Genomic DNA, 18,719 nt, shown 5'->3' on the forward strand with positions numbered 1-18,719 from the left:
GGTGCTATTTTATTTACCTTCCAACAGCAACACCGGCCACACACTCCCCAGGGAAATAAGATGAAATGAGGCTGAGGAATGAAAGGGAAGGAGACCCAATAACAATTTATATTTTGGCACGTCCTGTGCGTCTTGACGTGCTCAAATTCCACTTCCCTGTGCCTTAGAAAAAAAGGTTGGGCCGCTGTAATTATTTTTGAGCGGATCAGAAGCCTTGATCTGCATAATGAGAGCAGTGAAATGTGACTAGATAGCGGGAGGGAGAGAGGGGTGGCAAGTCAACAAAATATGCTCGTATCTGCCACTTCATTGGGTGTCTGGGTTGTGGTGATTTGTGATTACAGCTTTATCTCTCCCTCACGACTACCCTTTGAAAGGTTGTTGTCGAGTCACTGGATCTCAGACGTTTCTTGGAAACGGTTTTGGTATTATTTGTTTTTTCAGTATGCTAAACACCCTGTCCTATAAACATTTAATGGACTGAGCTATAGAGAATTGTTACTAGTTGGGTATTTGAATGATATTTGGCCATTTCAAAGAGGTCATTCCCCAAACATAATGTGGTATTACATGCTTCCTATTCAAGAGAATTCTCTACCATTTGTCTAAGTGAAAGCCTGTCTCAAGCATTTTGCATTAAATCGTATAGCTCGTTTACCAATATGGCATTGGATAATGATTTGGATGTAGTGGAGCGACTTTGCGAGAATCTCCAATGTTTCCGCCTGCTCACTTCAACAACGCAGGTGTTTCACTTCCTGCCCTCTGAGCTGTGAGAGCTTCCTTCATTTTCTCTGATGTCTCAAATGTCACCCTATTCCCTATATAGTGTACTACTTTTGACCAGAACATTATGGGCCCTGATTGAAAGGAGTGTACTACAAAGGGAACACTTTCATACAGCTTATTTTGCTCAAATTATGTGCACGACTTTGTTTACATCCCTGTTAGTAAGCATTTCTCCTTTGCCAAGATGATCTATCCCATTGACAGGTGTGGTATATCAAGAAGCTGATTAAACAGCATGATTATTACACAAGTGCACCTTGTGCTGGGGACAATAAAAGGCCACTCTAAAATGTGCAGTTTTTTCACACAACAAAATGCCACAGATGTTTTGAGGGAGTGTGAAATTGGCATACTGACTGCAGGAATGTCCACCAGAGCTGTTGCCAGAAAATTTAAAATAAGCCGCCTCCAACATCGTTTTAGAGAATTTGGCAGTACATCCAACCGGCCTCACAACCGCAGATGATGTGTAACCACGCCAGCCCAAGACATCCACATCCGGCTTCTTCACCTGCGGTCTCGTCTGAGGAGGGGGAGTCTGTAATAAAGCTTATGTGAGGAAAAACTCAATCTGATTGGTTGGGCCTGGCTCCCCAGTGGGTGGACCTGGCTCTCAAGTGGGTGGGCCTATGCCCACCCATGGCTGCACCCCTGCCCAGTCATATGAAATCAATAGATTAGGACCTATTTCATTTATTTAAATAGATTTCCTTCTATGAACTGTAACTCAGTAAAATCATTGCAATTACATTTTATATTTTTGTTCAGTGTATGTCGATTGTTCTAAAGTAGTTTTTATTTTTATTTTTTGCTAGTGTAGATAGCGTTAGCTACCGCTAATCTGCTGTACCTGCACCAAAACGCCTGTATTTTTCCTTCATAGTTTGTTCATCTTCTTTTTAAATAGTGAGCCAACATGTTTTCAGCACTTTTTATTTTATTTCGCTGACTGATCAAAACAAATGTTCTCATGCTGTCTTGTCTCTCTGCAGCAGATATATAGTGAGCAATATATTTGAGACCTCAAATCGCAATAAAATCGCAGTGTTGAATCGCAATATAGAATCGTGAGAATCGCAATACATATCCCTGGCAATTCCAAATATGAAGTAAATTGTTGTATTGAGAACAATGTATTTTTGCTTTTCAAGTAGTACGGAGCAATATGTTGACAAAAACTAGGTTAGTAGTGAATGATTTAGTGATTTTAGGCCTAGCACATCAGTGCTTGTTGAATACTTTCAGTACTCTGGGAGAGAAGGATGTTGATCATCAGTGAGCCATGCTTTCAGCAGTCTGCATCCCAAATTTCCCCCTGTTCCATATATAGTGGATTCAGAATTCAATTTGGGGTGCTACCGATCTGTCCACAAATGAAGAGGCCTTTTTATGTGAACGTTTTCATCTTGCAAGCATAGAAATTCCAGAGCTTTTTACAACTTAAGAACAAAGGCAAACTGTGCGCCTTTTGTCAGAGCCAAGCTCTTGAAAACATTGTTTTGCAAAGTGTAGGTGTCTTAATTTGATCATTTTTGCTGCAAACTCTTGGGATTTCAGTATCTATCTATCCCACCCGGGGTAAGATGTTGACTGAAACCATGCAGTGGTTCTGCTCAGCCTATCCCTGTGTGTGCTGGACTGAATTTAAAAAATTACCGCCGCTCTCCCTTTTTAATGTCAGACTAATTAATCTTATAGAGAGAAACTGTTTTAATTTCCTCAAACAAGAATGCCACACTACGCAGCAATTATCTTGAGCCTTGATTTGGTTCTGAGCTCCATAATAATATATATATATGATTCCCTTGTCTTTGAAATAGACTTTACAGATTGCCATGAAATCTGTTCTTTTTTGGGGAGAATTGGGAATATGAACTATTGTGCATGAAAGAAACATGGATTAGTCTTTATAGACAGCATCCAATGTGATTCCTGTGGTGGTGCAGTAATTTAGGGCACTGTCTTAGCCCCACTCTATTGCATAATTTAAATGCTTAAAGATTAATTTAGCTAGATTAATTAAAGTGTTCCTTACTCAACTGGTGCTGTTTTTTCCTCTCCTTTTTGCAACTTTGGTGCATGCTCATTTAGTAGGCATTATTTAGGCATTTAAATGATTCATAACGATAATTTATTTACCTTATCATAAACCACATCTACTTAATTATAGCTTAGTCTAGTCAATTACCCTGCTCTTCCCCAGTATCAAGTAACATACCCTGAAAATGCCTTGACTGCTCAGTTGCTATTTGGGAGGATTTAGATAAAATCCACATAAAATAAAATCTAATTTGTTTCTCTAATTTTGTGCTAATTTGTTTCATAAGCAAACGTGAAATGTTTCCCTACTGAGCCATCCGGTGCATACCGTAGCAGCCTTTGTCCATTAGATGGCATCACAGGCTACACAGACACATCTGGAGTGGCTCCTGCTCTCCCTCTTCTCTCGTTCTTCCCTCTCTTCTCTCTCTCTTTCCTCCCCTAGCTGTCTGGACAACTGTGTCTCTGTCTGTCACTTCATCTTGTCATTCTTACTCTTGTTCCTTTCCTCTTGTCCTATTGCCATTGCGCACTTAGTGATACTTGGCTACTCTCCCTCTTTCTGTTCTGTGTTTTCCTGCAGTCACTGAGTCATCGGATCTCCCTTACACACTACAAACAGACAGGATGTGTCCCAAATGGCACCTTATTCCTTTTATAGTCCACTACTTTTGACCAGAGTCCTATGGGCCATGGTCAAAAGTAGTGCACTACATAGGGAAATGGGTGCCATTTGGGATGTGGAAATCCTGCTACCCACTAGTGGAGCTGCTCAGCTCACAGCAAAAATATATTTGTCCTTTGTATCAATGAATAACATAGCATCAACTTTTTGAGTGCGAACCCTCTACTAATGAAACAGCGCACCAGTTAGTGATTTCAAGAACCTTTTGATTGCCCTCTTCTCCTCTGCTCACACACTGGAAGTGTGCTGTTCAGTAGTTCTGCCTAGCTTGTGCTCAGTGCTCCAACACAACGATTCATATTTTTGATTTTAAACAAGTAGTTTAACTCTGTGGCTATGCTACTTGGTCTCTCCTCTTATTCCCTCTTTCTCTTGTTGTCCCAGCATTGCAGTGGTGTAAAAATACTTTAAAGTACTACTTAAGTAGTTTTTTGTGGTCTCTGTACTTTACTATTTATATTTTTGACAACTTTTACTTCTACATTCCTAAAGAAAATAATTTACTTTTTACTCCATACATTTTACCTGACACCCAAAAGTACTCTTTACATTTTGAATGCTTAGCAGGACAGGATGCCCCTGGCTATCCATACATAAAAAATGGTGCCGTTGGGCTTGCTTAAAAGAAGGAATTTGAAATGATTTATACTTCTACTTTTGATACTTAAGTATATTTGAGCAATTACGTTTACTTTTGATAGTTAAGTATATTTAGAACCAAATACTTTTAGACTTTTACTCAAGTAGTGTTTTACTAGGTGACTTACTTTTATTTGAGTGACTTTCTATTAAGGTATCTATACTTTTACTCAAGTATGACAATTGTGTACTTTTTGCACCACTGCAGCTTAGTCCCTCCTGGCCATGCTTAATCTGTCCTTTTTGTGAAATTAAAAACAGTCTTGTGATTCAGACAATTTGGAAATGTTATGTTGGAATAGAATACATGGTCATATTTACAACCCTGTTCCCATTGGTAATTACCTCATGTACTGCATCATTCAACTTCACAACTGCAGAGAGTGAATGCTTGAGCAGACCTCATGGATGACTAATCATATTTGCTGTATGTTGTCCGCCAGTCAGAAACGCATCATGAGAGCCATAGCTGGAGACAGGAAGGAACAGTGCTTACAGAAGGGTTCCTGTCATGCATAGCTGCTCTTTCTCCTTCCCTCTGTCACATGCTCTATGTCATGTCTCCCTGCCGTCCTGTCCTGTCCTTGGCCGTATGGCTCGGTGTGACGGGGTGCCATGCTATGCACATGAATCTGTTCTTTCCCTTTTCTTCTTGTTGTCGTCTCTCTTCGTTGGTTAGTCTCACTTCATCCACTCTGCGCATCTCCCTGCCTGCCTGTCAGTCCACTGTTGTACATCTTCTGCCAGCTCCAATTTGTCCTGGGTTTAGTTTCCTTCATCAAACCCACTGTCTTACTATACCCTGCCTGTTGTAGCGGTTTCCTACAGAACAGTCTTCTGTTTGTCTGCCTTTACAGTCTGCGTTACATAGTCTCACCTTGCTTAGCATTTTGTTCATTATTTGTAACTCTGTCAAAAATAACATCTTGAAATCAGATATAATTTTATGATCATCAGCTTACCTACCAGGAGTCTGGATTAGAAAACGCCATAAATGTTTAATTCCTTTGATTCTGTTCCAGCCTATTTCTCTTGGTGAAACACCAGCAGCTTCATGAGAGGAGTTGTTGTTAATCAGAAACAAGTATTTTCAGGTGGATTTCAGAACTAGGTTGATGTTGATTTTAATGCATCAACAACCAGGTGTCAGGCCCCCTATCAGTACGAACACCAGTAGAATTATAACAAAGCAGGAATGGTAGTACAGAGATGAGGGAATAGGTGCCACAGGAAAGAATTGCACACATTTTTCGGTGGTTGGGTGGGAGAGGAAATTGGCAGAGGCCATAGTGGCCGGGCCACATGCTTGCAGGCCATTAATGGGGATATTTTCAATTAGTCATGCTTCCAAGAGCAAGTCCTGCTCACTGTATTTACAGCCCCTGTCCCCTTACCCCCCACAGCGCTACACAATACCTCCTAGCAATAGATTACTCAGCTCTATTGATCTCTTGCACCATTCCAACCTGAGTGTTTTTTTTTTTTTTTTTTTTCTCCCCTGCTCTCCTCCCCCTTTTCTCCATCTCTCTCCTTCTCTCTTGTATTGTGTGAATCACCTGGAGGTAACGCTGAGTGAAAATTGGTTTCTGATTCCCCCATCACTGCTGTTGATTCATTTCACAGCCACTCTCTCTGCCACTCAGCCTGGTTTGCCCTCAGCACAGACTATTTTTGCGTCCCAAATGGCACCATATTCCTTATTTAGTGCACTATATAGGGAATAGGGTGCCCTTTTAGGATGTAACCTAGCTCAGCTTTGTCAAACAGGCATGGCTATGTTGGCCAGGATGGGTTCTGTTAAACTACTACTAGACAACAGTTAATTCACTAGGCTACAAGACGGTGGTCTACGAGGCACTAGGCACTAGGCTACAAGACGGTGGTCTACTAGACACTAGGCTACAAGACGGTGGTCTACTAGGCTACAAGACGGTGGTCTACTAGGCTACATGACGGTGGTCTACTAGGCTACATGACGGTGGTCTACTAGGCTACAAGACGGTGGTCTACGAGGCACTAGGCTACAAGACGGTGGTCTACGAGGCACTAGGCTACAAGACGGTGGTCTACGAGGCACTAGGCTACAAGACGGTGGTCTACGAGGCACTAGGCTACAAGACGGTGGTCTACGAGGCTACAAGACGGTGATCTACTAGGCTACAAGACGGTGGTCTACTAGGCTACAAGACGGTGGTCTACTAGGCTACAAGACGGTGGTCTACTAGGCTACAAGACGGTGGTCTACTAGGCTACAAGACGGTGGTCTACTAGGCTACAAGACGGTGGTCTACTAGGCTACAAGACGGTGGTCTACTAGGCTACAAGACGGTGGTCTACTAGGCTACAAGAAGGTGGTCTACTAGGCACTAGGCTACAAGAAGGTGGTCTACTAGGCACTAGGCTACAAGAAGATGGTCTACTAGACGCTAGGCACTAGGCTACAAGACGGTGGTCTACGAGGCACTAGGCTACAAGACGGTGGTCTACTAGGCTACAAGACGGTGGTCTACTAGGCTACAAGACGGTGGTCTACTAGGCTACAAGACGGTGGTCTACTAGGCTACAAGACGGTGGTCTACTAGGCTACAAGACGGTGGTCTACTAGGCTACAAGAAGGTGGTCTACTAGGCACTAGGCTACAAGACGGTGGTCTACGAGGCACTAGGCTACAAGACGGTGGTCTACTAGGCTACAAGACGGTGGTCTACGAGGCACTAGGCTACAAGACGGTGGTCTACTAGGCTACAAGACGGTGGTCTACTAGGCTACAAGACGGTGGTCTACTAGGCTACAAGACGGTGGTCTACTAGGCTACAAGACGGTGGTCTACTAGGCTACAAGACGGTGGTCTACTAGGCACTAGGCTACAAGAAGGTGGTCTACTAGGCACTAGGCTACAAGAAGGTGGTCTACTAGACGCTAGGCACTAGGCTACAAGACGGTGGTCTACTAGGCACTAGGCTACATGAAGGTGGTCTACTAGGCACTAGGCTACAAGAAGGTGGTCTACTAGGCACTAGGCTACAAGAAGGTGGTCTACTAGGCACTAGGCTACAAGAAGGTGGTCTACTAGACGCTAGGCACTAGGCTACAAGACGGTGGTCTACTAGGCACTAGGCTACATGAAGGTGGTCTACTAGGCACTAGGCTACAAGACGGTGGTCTACGAGGCACTAGGCTAGAAGAAGGTGGTCTACTAGACGCTAGGCACTAGGCTACAAGACGGTGGTCTACTAGGCACTAGGCTACATGAAGGTGGTCTACTAGGCACTAGGCTACAAGACGGTGGTCTACGAGGCACTAGGCTACAAGAAGGTGGTCTACTAGACGCTAGGCACTAGGCTACAAGACGGTGGTCTACTAGGCACTAGGCTACAAGACGGTGGTCTACTAGGCACTAGGCTACAAGAAGGTGGTCTACTAGGCTACAAGAAGGTGGTCTACTAGACGCTAGGCACTAGGCTACAAGACGGTGGTCTACGAGGCACTAGGCTACAAGCCGGTGGTGTACGTGGCACCTCTATGTATTACACTTGACCTCTTTGTTTTTTCTATTGAGATTGATGGGGTAGTTTCTGCAGTGACATGTTGACTAAAGGTGTGTGTGTTTAACCGTGTCCATCCAGGTATGACAAGGAGGGCCACTCTATGGATGGCCAGTCTCTGACGGAGGCGAGGACAGGTGGAGGAGGAGGAGGGAACACCAACTGGAAGACCCTGGCTGACATCAAGACGGAGCACCTTGGACACGGAGACAAGGTTTTTTGCCAATGCACACACACCAGCACACACTCACACGAACATACTTTTTTGTAGACAAACATGTGCATCAAACAGTCTAAAATATATTTTTTCTTGACTTGATTCAAAGCAAGAATATTCAAGGACAAACTGAAAGACAATATCGAATACAAGCGATCTCTTCTTTGAAGGTGGGAAGTAGACCAACCTGCATTGTGGATCCAACACACAGCAGCATCTCTATCTTAGTCACCATGGAACACTGGAACCTTGTCACTTCATCCTGGCTTTCCAAGGATTCTCTTCTCTTGGTTGGCAGTCATGATAAGTCTTTGTAATCAGAGCGACTCATTAAAGGACTGTGCTACTGGATCCAAAGCTTATTTTTAAAGCAGAATGCTAGCTTGTTTCTATCCAAAATGTGACCCTGTTCCCTACATTGTGCACTACTTTTGCCCAGGGCCCAATGGCACGCTATTCCCTTTGGGACCTGGTCAAAAGTAGTGCATTATATAGGGAATAGAGTGCCATTTGGGATGAACCCTATAGTATTCTGATGATCTCCCTCTCATTAATCACCAACATAGTAGGTGTCCTCTGCTGCTCTCTCCCTACCTAGGTATGTGCTTTGTGACGTCACATTTATCTCCCATATTGATTGTGAAGATAAGTGGCTCCATTCATTAATCTTGGTAATGAAGTGATTGCTCTATATAAGTCAAGTAATATATGTGCTTGAAATTTCAGCTTCTTATTTTCATTTTATGAGAAGGGTGGAAAGGTGTATAATTCATCTAAGGTTATGGAAACTGATATGTTTAATATTTGTAATATAAAACTATATTATTCAATCCTGGGCCTTGGTTATTAACCTCCGTTTTTGGATAAGGGATGAGAGGATTTTAATGAGGTTTATTTGACTGACGTTGTGTGAGGAGAGTTCTCTGGTTAGAAGGGCACTGGGAGAGAGGGGGGGATCGACAGGGAGAGGGGATGGTACAAAAGCTCAGGATTGACTGGGAGAGATGGAGAATCCAAATCAAATTGTATTTGTCACATGCGCCTAATAAAGCAGGTGTAGACCTTACTGTGAAATGCTTACTTACAAGCCCCAACAATGCAGTTCAAGAAATAGTTAATAAAGTATTTACTAAATAAACAAAAGTTGATTTAAAAAAAAGTAACACTAACAAGGCTGTATACAGGGGGTACCGAGTCAATGTGTGGAGGTACAGGTTAGTGGAGGTAATTTGTACATCTACAGTTGAAGTCGGAAGTTTACATACACTTATGTTGGAGTCATTAAAACTCGTTTTTAAACCACTCCACAAATTTTTTGTTAACAAACTATAGTTTTGGCAAGTCGGTTAGGACATCTACTTTGTGCATGACACAAGTAATTTTTCCAACAATTGTTTACAGACAGATTATTTCACTTATAATTCATTGTATCAAAATTCCAGTGGGTCAGAAGTTTACATACACTAAGTTGACTGTGCCTTTAAACAGCTTGGAAAATTCCAGAAAATTATGTCATAGCTTTAGAAGCTTCTGATAGGCTAATTGACATCATTTGAGTCAATTGGAGGTGTACCTGTGGATGTATTTCAAGGCCTACCTTCAAACTCAGTGCCTCTTTGCTTGACATTGGAAAATCAAAAGAAATCAACCAAGACCTCCACAAGTCTGGTTCATCCTTGGGAGCAATTTCCAAACGCCTGAAGGTACCGCGTTCATCTGTACAAACAATAGTACGCAAGTATAATCACCATGGGACCACGCAGCTATCTTACCACTCAGGAAGGAGACACATTCTGTCTTCTAGAGATGAACGTACTTTGGTGTGAAAAGTGCAAATCAATCCCAGAACAACAGCAAAGGACCTTGTGAAATGCTGGAGGAAACAGGTACAAAAGTATCTATATCCACAGTAAAACGGATCCTATATCGACATAACCTGAAAGGCCGCTCAGCAAGGAAGAAGCCACTGCTCCAAAACAACCATAAAAAAGCCAGACTATTGTTTGCAGCTGCACATGGGGACAAAGATCATACCTCTTGGAGAAATGTCCTCTGGTCTGATGAAACAAAAATAGAACTGTTTGGCCATAATGACCATTGTTATGTTTGGAGGAAAAGGGGGGAGGCTTGCAAGCCGAAGAACACCATCCCAACCGTGATGCACGGGGGTGGCAGCATCATGTTGTGTGGGTGCTTTGCTGCAGGAGGGACTGGTGCACTTCACAAAATAGATGGCATATAATGGCATATAATGGGGGAAATGAGGGGAAATGATGTGGATATATTGAAGCAACATCTCAAGACATCAGTCAGGAAATTAAAGCTTGGTTGCAAATGGGTCTTCCAAATGGACAATGATCCCAAGCATACATCCAAAGTTGTGGCAAATTGGCTTAAGGTCATCAAAATCACGGTATTGGAGTGGCCATCACAAAGCCCTGACCTAAATCCTGTAGAAAATTTGTGGGCAGAACTGAAAAAACGTGTGCGAGCAAGGAGGCCTACAAACCTGACTCAGTTACACCAGCTCTGTCAGAAGGAATGGGCCAAAATTCACCCAACTTATTGTGGGAAGGTTGTGGAAGGCTACCCGAAATGTTTGACCCAAGTGAAACAATTTAAAGGCAATGCTACCAAATACTAATTGAGTGTATGTAAACTTCTGACCCACTGGGAATGTGATGTAAAAAATAAAAGCTGAATAAATCATTCTATCTTCTATTATTCTGACATTTCACAGTCTTAAAATAAAGTGGTTATCCTAACTGACCTTAGACAGGGAATTTTTACTAGGATAAAATGTCAGGAATTGTGAAACTGAGTTTAAATGTATTTGGCTAAGGTGTATGTAAACTTCCGACTTCAACTGTAGGTAGGGGTGAAGTGACTATGCATAGATAATAAACAGCGCGTAGCAGCAGTGTAAAAACAAAGGGGGGTCAATGTAAATAGTCCAGGTGGCCATTTGATTAGTTGTTCAGCAGTCTTGTGTCTTGGGGTTAGAAGCTGTTAAGAAGCCCGTTGGTCCTAGACTTTGTGCTCCGGTGCTGCTTTTGATAATTTTTTGGGTCCTTCCTCTGACACCGCCTGGTATAGAAGCCCTGCAGGTCCTGGATGGCAGGAAGCTTGACCCCAGTGATGTACTGGGCCGTACGCAATACCCTCTAGCGCCTTACGGTCAGATGACGAGCAGTTGCCATACCAGGCGGTGATGCAACCAGTCAGGATGCTATCGATGGTGCAGCTGTAGAACTTTTTGAGGATCTGGGGACCTATGGCAAATCTTTTCCTGAGGGGGAAAAGGTGTTGTTGTGCCCTCTTCACTACTGTCTTGGTGTGTTTTGACCATGATAGTTCGTTGGTGATGTGGACACCAAGGAACTTGAAACTCTCAACCCCCCCCTCCTTTTCCTATAGTTCATGATCAGCTCCTTTGTTTTGCTCACATTGAGAGAGGTTGTTGTTGTTGTTCTGGCACCACACTGCCAGGTCTCTGACCTCCTCTCTATAGACTGTGTTGTCGGTGATCAGGCCTACCACTGCTGTTGTGTCGTCAGAAAATTGAATGATGGTGTTGGAGTCGTGGTTGAACAGGGAGTACAGGAGGTGACTAAGCACGCACCCCTGAGGGGCCCCAGTGTTGAGGATCAGCGTGGCAAATGTGTTGTTGCCTAGTCTTACCACCTGGGGGCGGCCCGTCAGGAAGTCCAGGATCCAGTTGTAGAGGTAGGTGTTTAGTCCCAGGGTCCTTAGCTTAGTGATGAGCTTTGTGGGCACTATGGTGTTGAACGCTGAGCTGTTCAACACCAATGCATTGAACAGCATTCTCACATAGGTGTTCCTTTTGTCCAGGTGGGAAAGGTGAGATTGAGATTGCGTCATCTGTGGATCTGTTGTGGAGGTATGTGAATTGAAGTGGGTCTCGGGTTTCTGGCATGATTGTGTTGACCAGCCTTTCAAAGCACTTCATGGCTACCGACATGAGTGCTACGTGGCGGTAATCATTTAGGCAGGTTTCCTTTGCTTTCTTAGGCACAGGGACTATGGTGGTCTGTTTGAAAAATTTAGGTATTACAGACTTGGCCAGGGAGAGGTTGATAATGTCAGTGAAGACACTTGCCAGGTGGTCCGCGCATGCTTTGAGGACACGTCCTGGTAATCCGTCAGGCCCGGCAGCTTTGAATGTTGACCTGTTTAAAGGTCTTGGTCACATCAGTTACGGAGAGTGTGATCACACGCATAAAAGTCCATTAGCTCGTCTGGTAGACTCACGTCACTGGGCAGCTTGCGGCTGGGTTTCCCTTTTGTAGTCCGTAATAGTTTAAGCCCTGCCACATCCGACAAGCGTCAAAGCCGGTGTAGTAGGATTCAATCTTAGTCCTGTATTGACGCTTTGCCTGTTTGATGGTTCGTAAGAGGTCATAGTGGGATATCTTATAAGCGTCCAGATTAGTGTGCTACTCCTTGAAAGCGGCAGCTCTAGCCTTGAGCTCGGTGTGGAAATGTACATACGTTCACTGTGGGGACGACATTGTCGATGCACTTATTGTTGAAGACAGTGACTGATGCGGTATACTCCTCAGTGTCATCTGACCACTTCCGTATTGAGCGAGTCACTGGTACTTTTGCTTGTAAGCAGGAATCAAGAGGATATAATTATTGTCAGATTTGTCAAACGAAGGGCAAGGGAGAGCTTTGTATGCGTGTCTTTGTGTGGAGTAAAGGTGGTCTAGAGTTTTAAAATAAAAAATTATTCCACCCCCCCTCTAGTTGCCCAGGTGACATGCTGGTAGAAATTAGGTAAAAAGGATTTAAGTTTGCCTGCATTAAAGTCCCTGGCCACTAGGAGTGCCGCTTCTGGATGAGCATTTTCTTGGCCTTATACAGCTTGTTGATTGTGGTCTTAATGCAAGAATCGGTTTGTGGTGGTAAGTAGACGGCTACGAATAATATAGATAGTGTGGTCTACAGCTTATCATGAGGTATTCTACCTCAGGCGAGCAATACCTCGAGACTGCTTTAATATTAGACATCGCGCACCAGCAGTTATTGACAAGTGGATACACACCCCCACCCCTGGTCTTACCAGACGTAGCTACTCTGTCCTGCCGATGCACGGCGAAGCCAGCCAGCTCTATATTATCCGCGTCGTCGTTCAGCCAAGTCTCGGTGAAACATAAGATATTACAGTTTTTAATGTCTTGTTGGTAGGATAGTCTTAATCGTGGATTGTCCAGTTTGTTTTCCAATGATTGCACGTTGGCCAATTAATACCAAGGGTAGTGGTGGTTTACCTACTCGTCGGTGAATTCTTACAAGGCACCTCTCCCCTTTTCTCCATCGTCATGCTGATGACGGGGATTTGGGCCTTGTCTCAACAAAGCAGTATATCCTTTACGTCAGACTCATTAAAAAAAATTGTTTTGTCTAGTTCGAGGTGAGTAATCGCTGTTCTGATGTCCAGAAGCTCTTTTTGTTCATTAGAGACAGTAGCAGCAACATTATGTACAAAATTAGTTGAAAACAATGCGAAACAACAAACAAAATAGCAGAGTTGGTTAGGAGCCCATAAAATAGCAGCCATTCCCTTCTGCGCCATTATACTAGGAGAGTCGGACAATGGTAGCAAAGCTCAGGCTTGACGAACGGACACGGGTGGACTCAGGTCATGTGAAGGAGTGAGGTGTTGGAGAATGGATAGAGGGCTTTGGGGTATAGACAGGCTTGGGTCAAAGAGCATGTGAGAAAATGTCCTGCCTTAGCAAACGGAGGGGAAAATGGGGCATGTTGTTCCAAATATATAGGCCTAGATAAATAATAGACGAGCAACACTCGACTGGAAACCTATTTGTGGCTAAATCCCTACCTGTTTGTGTGCATGGAGGATGTTGGGGCATTGCTGTGGTGATTGGCTCAGTGGCTGGCTGGGCTTTAGTAGTGTTGCTCCTGGCTCTCTGTGATCTAGTCCTGGTTCTGCTGCTCTCATCTACTCTGCCGCTCTCCAGGGCCTGGTGTCACCAAGCCTCAGTACAGCGCTCTTATTGTTCTTTCTTGAATCCTGACGCCCCTCACATTGTAGTGTATGGACACTATATAGGCTAACCAGTTACTTGACACGCTCCTCACGTTGTAGTGTATGGACACTATATAGGCTAACCAGTTACTTGACAAGCCCCTCACATTGTAGTGTATGGACACTATATAGGCTAACCAGTTACTTGACACGCCCCTCACATTGTAGTGTATGGACACTATATAGGCTAACCAGTTACTTGACACGCCCCTCACATTGTAGTGTATGGACACTATATAGGCTAACCAGTTACTTGACACGCCCCTCACATTGTAGTGTATGGACACTATATAGGCTAACCAGTTACTTGACACGCCCCTCACATTGTGTGCATGGAGGTTACATGCACACATTAATGCCATTATTGTGGATTAATATAACAGTTTAAAACATTTACATGCTTTGGAAGAAAAAACAATTTCCCTAAAATCACATGGACACATCTGAAATCAGTCTACCTGATAGATAAATGCAGAAAATAGCCAATCAAACTTTATACGCTGAAACCAGAATCAAAAAGGATTCGCAAAAGAACGTCTATTTTGATGTGAAAACTATTTTTATGATGTATACTTTCAGTTTTTCTGAACTCCTCTCGCGCATAAGAGGGAGTCTACCGGTGCTGGCACATACGCAGACCTATTGTTTTATTTAACTAGGCAAGTCAGTTAAGAACAAATTCTTATTTACAATGACTGCCTCGGAACAGTGGGTTAACTGTCTTGTTGAGGGGCAGAACGACAGATTTTTTCCTTGTCAGCTCGGGGATTCGATCTAGCAACCTTTCGGTTACTGGCCCAACGCTCTAACCACTAGGCTACCTGCCTCCCCACCACTGGAACACTGATTAAGCTGTTTACATGTCCAAATCATTTGAAAGATTGCTCAGAAAACCAGGTGTTTTAATCACTGTATGCTTACTTCCAGTTTGGCCTTTTGCCGATGTTTTTTTAAATTAGCATAGTAAAGTGCATGTAAACGTTGTCACTACCTCATTGTAGAGTAGGCTGTTGGCACTATATAGGCTAACCAGTATGAGCATTGCTGATTCACTAGTTCCTTTGACCTTCACCAGAGTCCTCCACACTATCCATTAGCCCCCTGTTGGGTTAAGGTGCTTTCTCCTGGCATTAGGCTGTGGTGTGAGAGGAGGAGGAGGAGGAGGAGGGGAGAAGAGGGGAGAGGTGTGACCCAGGGCTCTAGTTCAGCCTGTAGTGTCTGTGTGTGATGAAGGCTGGGGTTGACAGAGGAGCTGACTCGAGCTCAGTCTGTCCTCTTCGTACTGTTCCTGCTCAGCCCGTAGAGACTCAGGGACACAGGGGGTCACAAGGTCGGCCCTCTCAAAGCCCTCCGCAAGTCAGCGGCAATTAATTGTCCCTGTCACAAAGTCTCTGTCAAAACCTCCAATTTCCACAACACCGGCTTGCCCTGTCGACAGCGAATGGCTAACCCCGTCCACAGTCCGCTCCTTCCCGATCGCTTGACACTGCCTGCGTATGTAAAGCCTTGTGACAGAGACAGGAGAAAAACGTCTTCAGTGGTCTCTTCTCTCTCTCTGTGGTGAGTGACATGGTAATTGCGGAGGTATTAACTTGGTTAATTAGTGCTCTTTGGGGAAGCTGCAGTGTGGGAATGGATTATGAGGTGTTTGTCAAAACAACTAGTTTTAAAGGCAGATTCCATGCGTTGAAAAGGGAGAGATTTGTCTCATTTGTCCACTGTCATTGATTACTCCCCAAGTGTTTTTGTGGTCTGAAGTGACACAAAATATAAATTGCCCTTCTGTGCAATTTAATTGTGGCTGAATTCCTTAGGCTGACTGCTGGCCACTGTCACTATGCCTATGGGGAGAGAGTGAAATCAATTACGGCCAATGTGGCGGAAACGTTCCCTTTACTTTTTCTATTTATTTCCTTTGAAAACTGGAGGTTAAGACTTTGCCTGGGGCGTCCATCTAGATTGTGAACTATAGAGAGAAAGAAAGAAAAACTCTTGCATGTGGAATTCTCAATGAAGTGCACCAGGCAGAAATGTCCTGTTTCCTGTCCACTGCTTTCCTTTCTGTACGCCAGGCAATGTTCCCCTCCATGAATATGAATCAGGACGTCCAGGTTATTACAATTCCCTGTTGTGATCCTACTGTAGGTCATTATTGTGTACGGGAGTGTTATAGGTTTTTAAAAGAGCACACCCTGTTTTGTCCTCTGGATGAATCCTAATGACTGACTGATGAAGGTGCTTGGCCTCAGAGGTTTTCCTGTGTGTGTTTCCATAATGAGATATTACCATGTGGTGTTGCCTATAGGCCCTGGTCGAAAGTAGTGTACTACATAGGGAATAGGGCGCTGTTTGGGATGTAGACAGTGTTAAGACGTGGAGGTGTCTGCTCCTCTCTCTCCCCTTCAACGTGACCCTGTTTTCACCTCACTATGCCTCTGTCACCTCATTGTGACATCTCTGTCCCCATGGCCACCTGCAGGGTGGTGACGAGCAGTAGGAGGGGGAGAGAGATTCCACCTGTCTGTGGCAGAAAGCTGTGACCTGTCTGTGGCAGAAAGCTGTGACCTGTCTGTGGCAGAAAGCTGTGACCTGTCTGTGGCAGAAAGCTGTGACCTGTCTGTGGCAGAAAGCTGTGACCTGTCTGTGGCAGAAAGCTGTGACGCAGACCTGTCTGTGGCAGAAAGCTGTGACGCAGACCTGTCTGTGGCAGAAAGGCGTATGAAGTGGTGGGTGGGGGTATAGAAACAGAAAGGGAGCTCTACAACGTGTTGACAGAACGAGAGGCGGCGTGACTCATCTCCAACCCTGTTGACACTTAGTCACATCATTATGTTGCACCTCCCACAGCCCTTTCTGTCTGTCTCCATTTATATATTTCAGGACTCAGCGCTGGGAAATTCTCAGCAGGTGCTTGCTGCTCTCCGACAGGCTAGGAATTATTCTGAAAGGCTGTTTATGTATATTGGGGTTATAAACTTTGCATATGCCCCCATAAAAAAGATGAGGCAGCCTGCCTTTGCAGTTTTGTATTTGTGTTTGGAGCTATGCTATGCAGATTGCGGTTGGATTGTTATTTTTGCATCCCACTGCAGTAATGTTTCTCTTTTAATAGAGTTTGAATATTCTAGTTGATGTTCTTTAATGCTTATTAGTTGTTAGTTCTGCACCGTGTAATGTCATGAACCTTATGTAGAAATCATAGACTAAACCTGCACAAATTGAATATGGCCTGCCACAAAACATCTACATTTCAAAAGGATTGACAGAATGATTCTCGTGTGTTTGTGTGTGGGTGTGTCTGTCCGGGCGGACTCCTTCAGCTGCAGGTATAGCAGTATGATCTTCCATAAAACATCTGAAGTGTACACTTTTTAAAAGGGCTAAGAAGGATACTCAGTAATGTTGTCTGTGTGTTGTCTGTGTGTATCTCTCTCCAGGCAGACTACTTCAGCTGCATCGCCACCATAGTGTACATCCGTAAGGAGAACTGTCTGTACCAGGCGTGCCCTAGTCAGGACTGCAATAAGAAGGTGGTGGACCAGCAGAACGGCATGTTCCGCTGTGAGAAGTGTGACAAAGAGTTCCCCAACTTCAAGTACCGACTCATCCTCTCTGTGAGTGGCTCAGCTCTGTCTAAACCCTCTGGCTTTCTGGCTGGATTCAGTACGCACAGTCAGAGGACCCACACACAAGCACACACGTAGGAACGCACACGCTGCGTCCCACTCTGCCACCCTATTCACCCTCACTGTGACAGAGTTCCTGCCCGCTCTATTCATTCTCTCATCCTCACAGGACCCTTGGTGGGGCTGTGTCTGCTGCTGCTGTGGCCGGGTGTGTCTTCCTCTGGGGGACTTTTATATACTGCCTCTCATTACTCTGCCTCTTGCGCTTTTTCTCTGGCATGCACACTTTCGCTTTCTGTCTTCCTCCCTCCTTTCACTCTTCTCGCTTGTCTTCACACCCCTTTCTTTCACTCCTTTCTCCTTCCTTCTGGGCGCTGTTTTCCCCTCTTCTCCCAGGACTCCAGCCAGTCTTCCCTGTGGTTCTACTTCTCTAACGGTCCTTAACTCTCCCCGTCGGATCTCTTTACACTCATGTTTGAAAAAGATTATTTAAGGCCATTCTGTTCTCGCTGCTGCAAGTGTTAAATAGTGGCTGGCTATTTCGGATTCATTTTATTTGTTTTGTTGAAAGTCGGGATTATGTTGAGTTAATTGCTCTATTCCCCCCCATCAATGTTGAGGCATTTTTTTTCTCTGCTTGTTAAAAATAGCAGCATTAAAATACTACCACATTTAGTCAGCAAACGAGCTCTTGGAGCCAGACATCTAAAATAAGCTGCTTTTCTATTGTTTTGCACCTCTCGCCAGTCAGCATATTGCTTTTCTTCACAGAACTGGAACATAAACTGGGAATAGGCTACCACTGCGCGCAGCTCTCATCACACGTACACCTTGGTTCTGCTGGTGCCAAATGGAGAGTTCTATAATAATGATTTTCCCAGGTGTATAAACTTGTGCAATCGACAATACATTGAATATTCAGCAGCAACGTGACATCATTAACAATAATAAACCAAAGTATCAAATCCCTGAGAAGCCTACATTTTTGATAGACTGAATGCATTCCAAATGGCACCCTATTCCCTGTTAAGTTCATGTTTTAAGTATCCCTATATTTCTGTTATTACGGGGCTATCACTCAGTCAAGAGTGCGCATGCGCAGGAA

At 44.1% G+C, this 18,719-nt stretch overlaps 1 protein-coding gene across 2 annotated transcripts in view; it reads left to right on the forward strand.

Moving 5' to 3' along the window:
• The window catches only part of LOC139548053 (replication protein A 70 kDa DNA-binding subunit-like), a 43,380-nt gene that overhangs the window by 13,575 nt on the left and 11,086 nt on the right, over positions 1-18,719 (forward strand). The window contains exons 13-14 of one of the 2 annotated variants that reach the window (XM_071357364.1): positions 7,780-7,912; positions 17,426-17,602. In XM_071357364.1, coding sequence (XP_071213465.1) covers positions 7,780-7,912; positions 17,426-17,602 — 310 coding nt within the window. The remainder of the gene's footprint in view (positions 1-7,779; positions 7,913-17,425; positions 17,603-18,719) is intronic. The other variant, XM_071357365.1, reaches the window with a different exon arrangement.

This window comes from Salvelinus alpinus, chromosome 21, assembly GCF_045679555.1.
Source record: "Salvelinus alpinus chromosome 21, SLU_Salpinus.1, whole genome shotgun sequence".
Taxonomy (NCBI): Eukaryota; Metazoa; Chordata; class Actinopteri; order Salmoniformes; family Salmonidae; genus Salvelinus; species Salvelinus alpinus.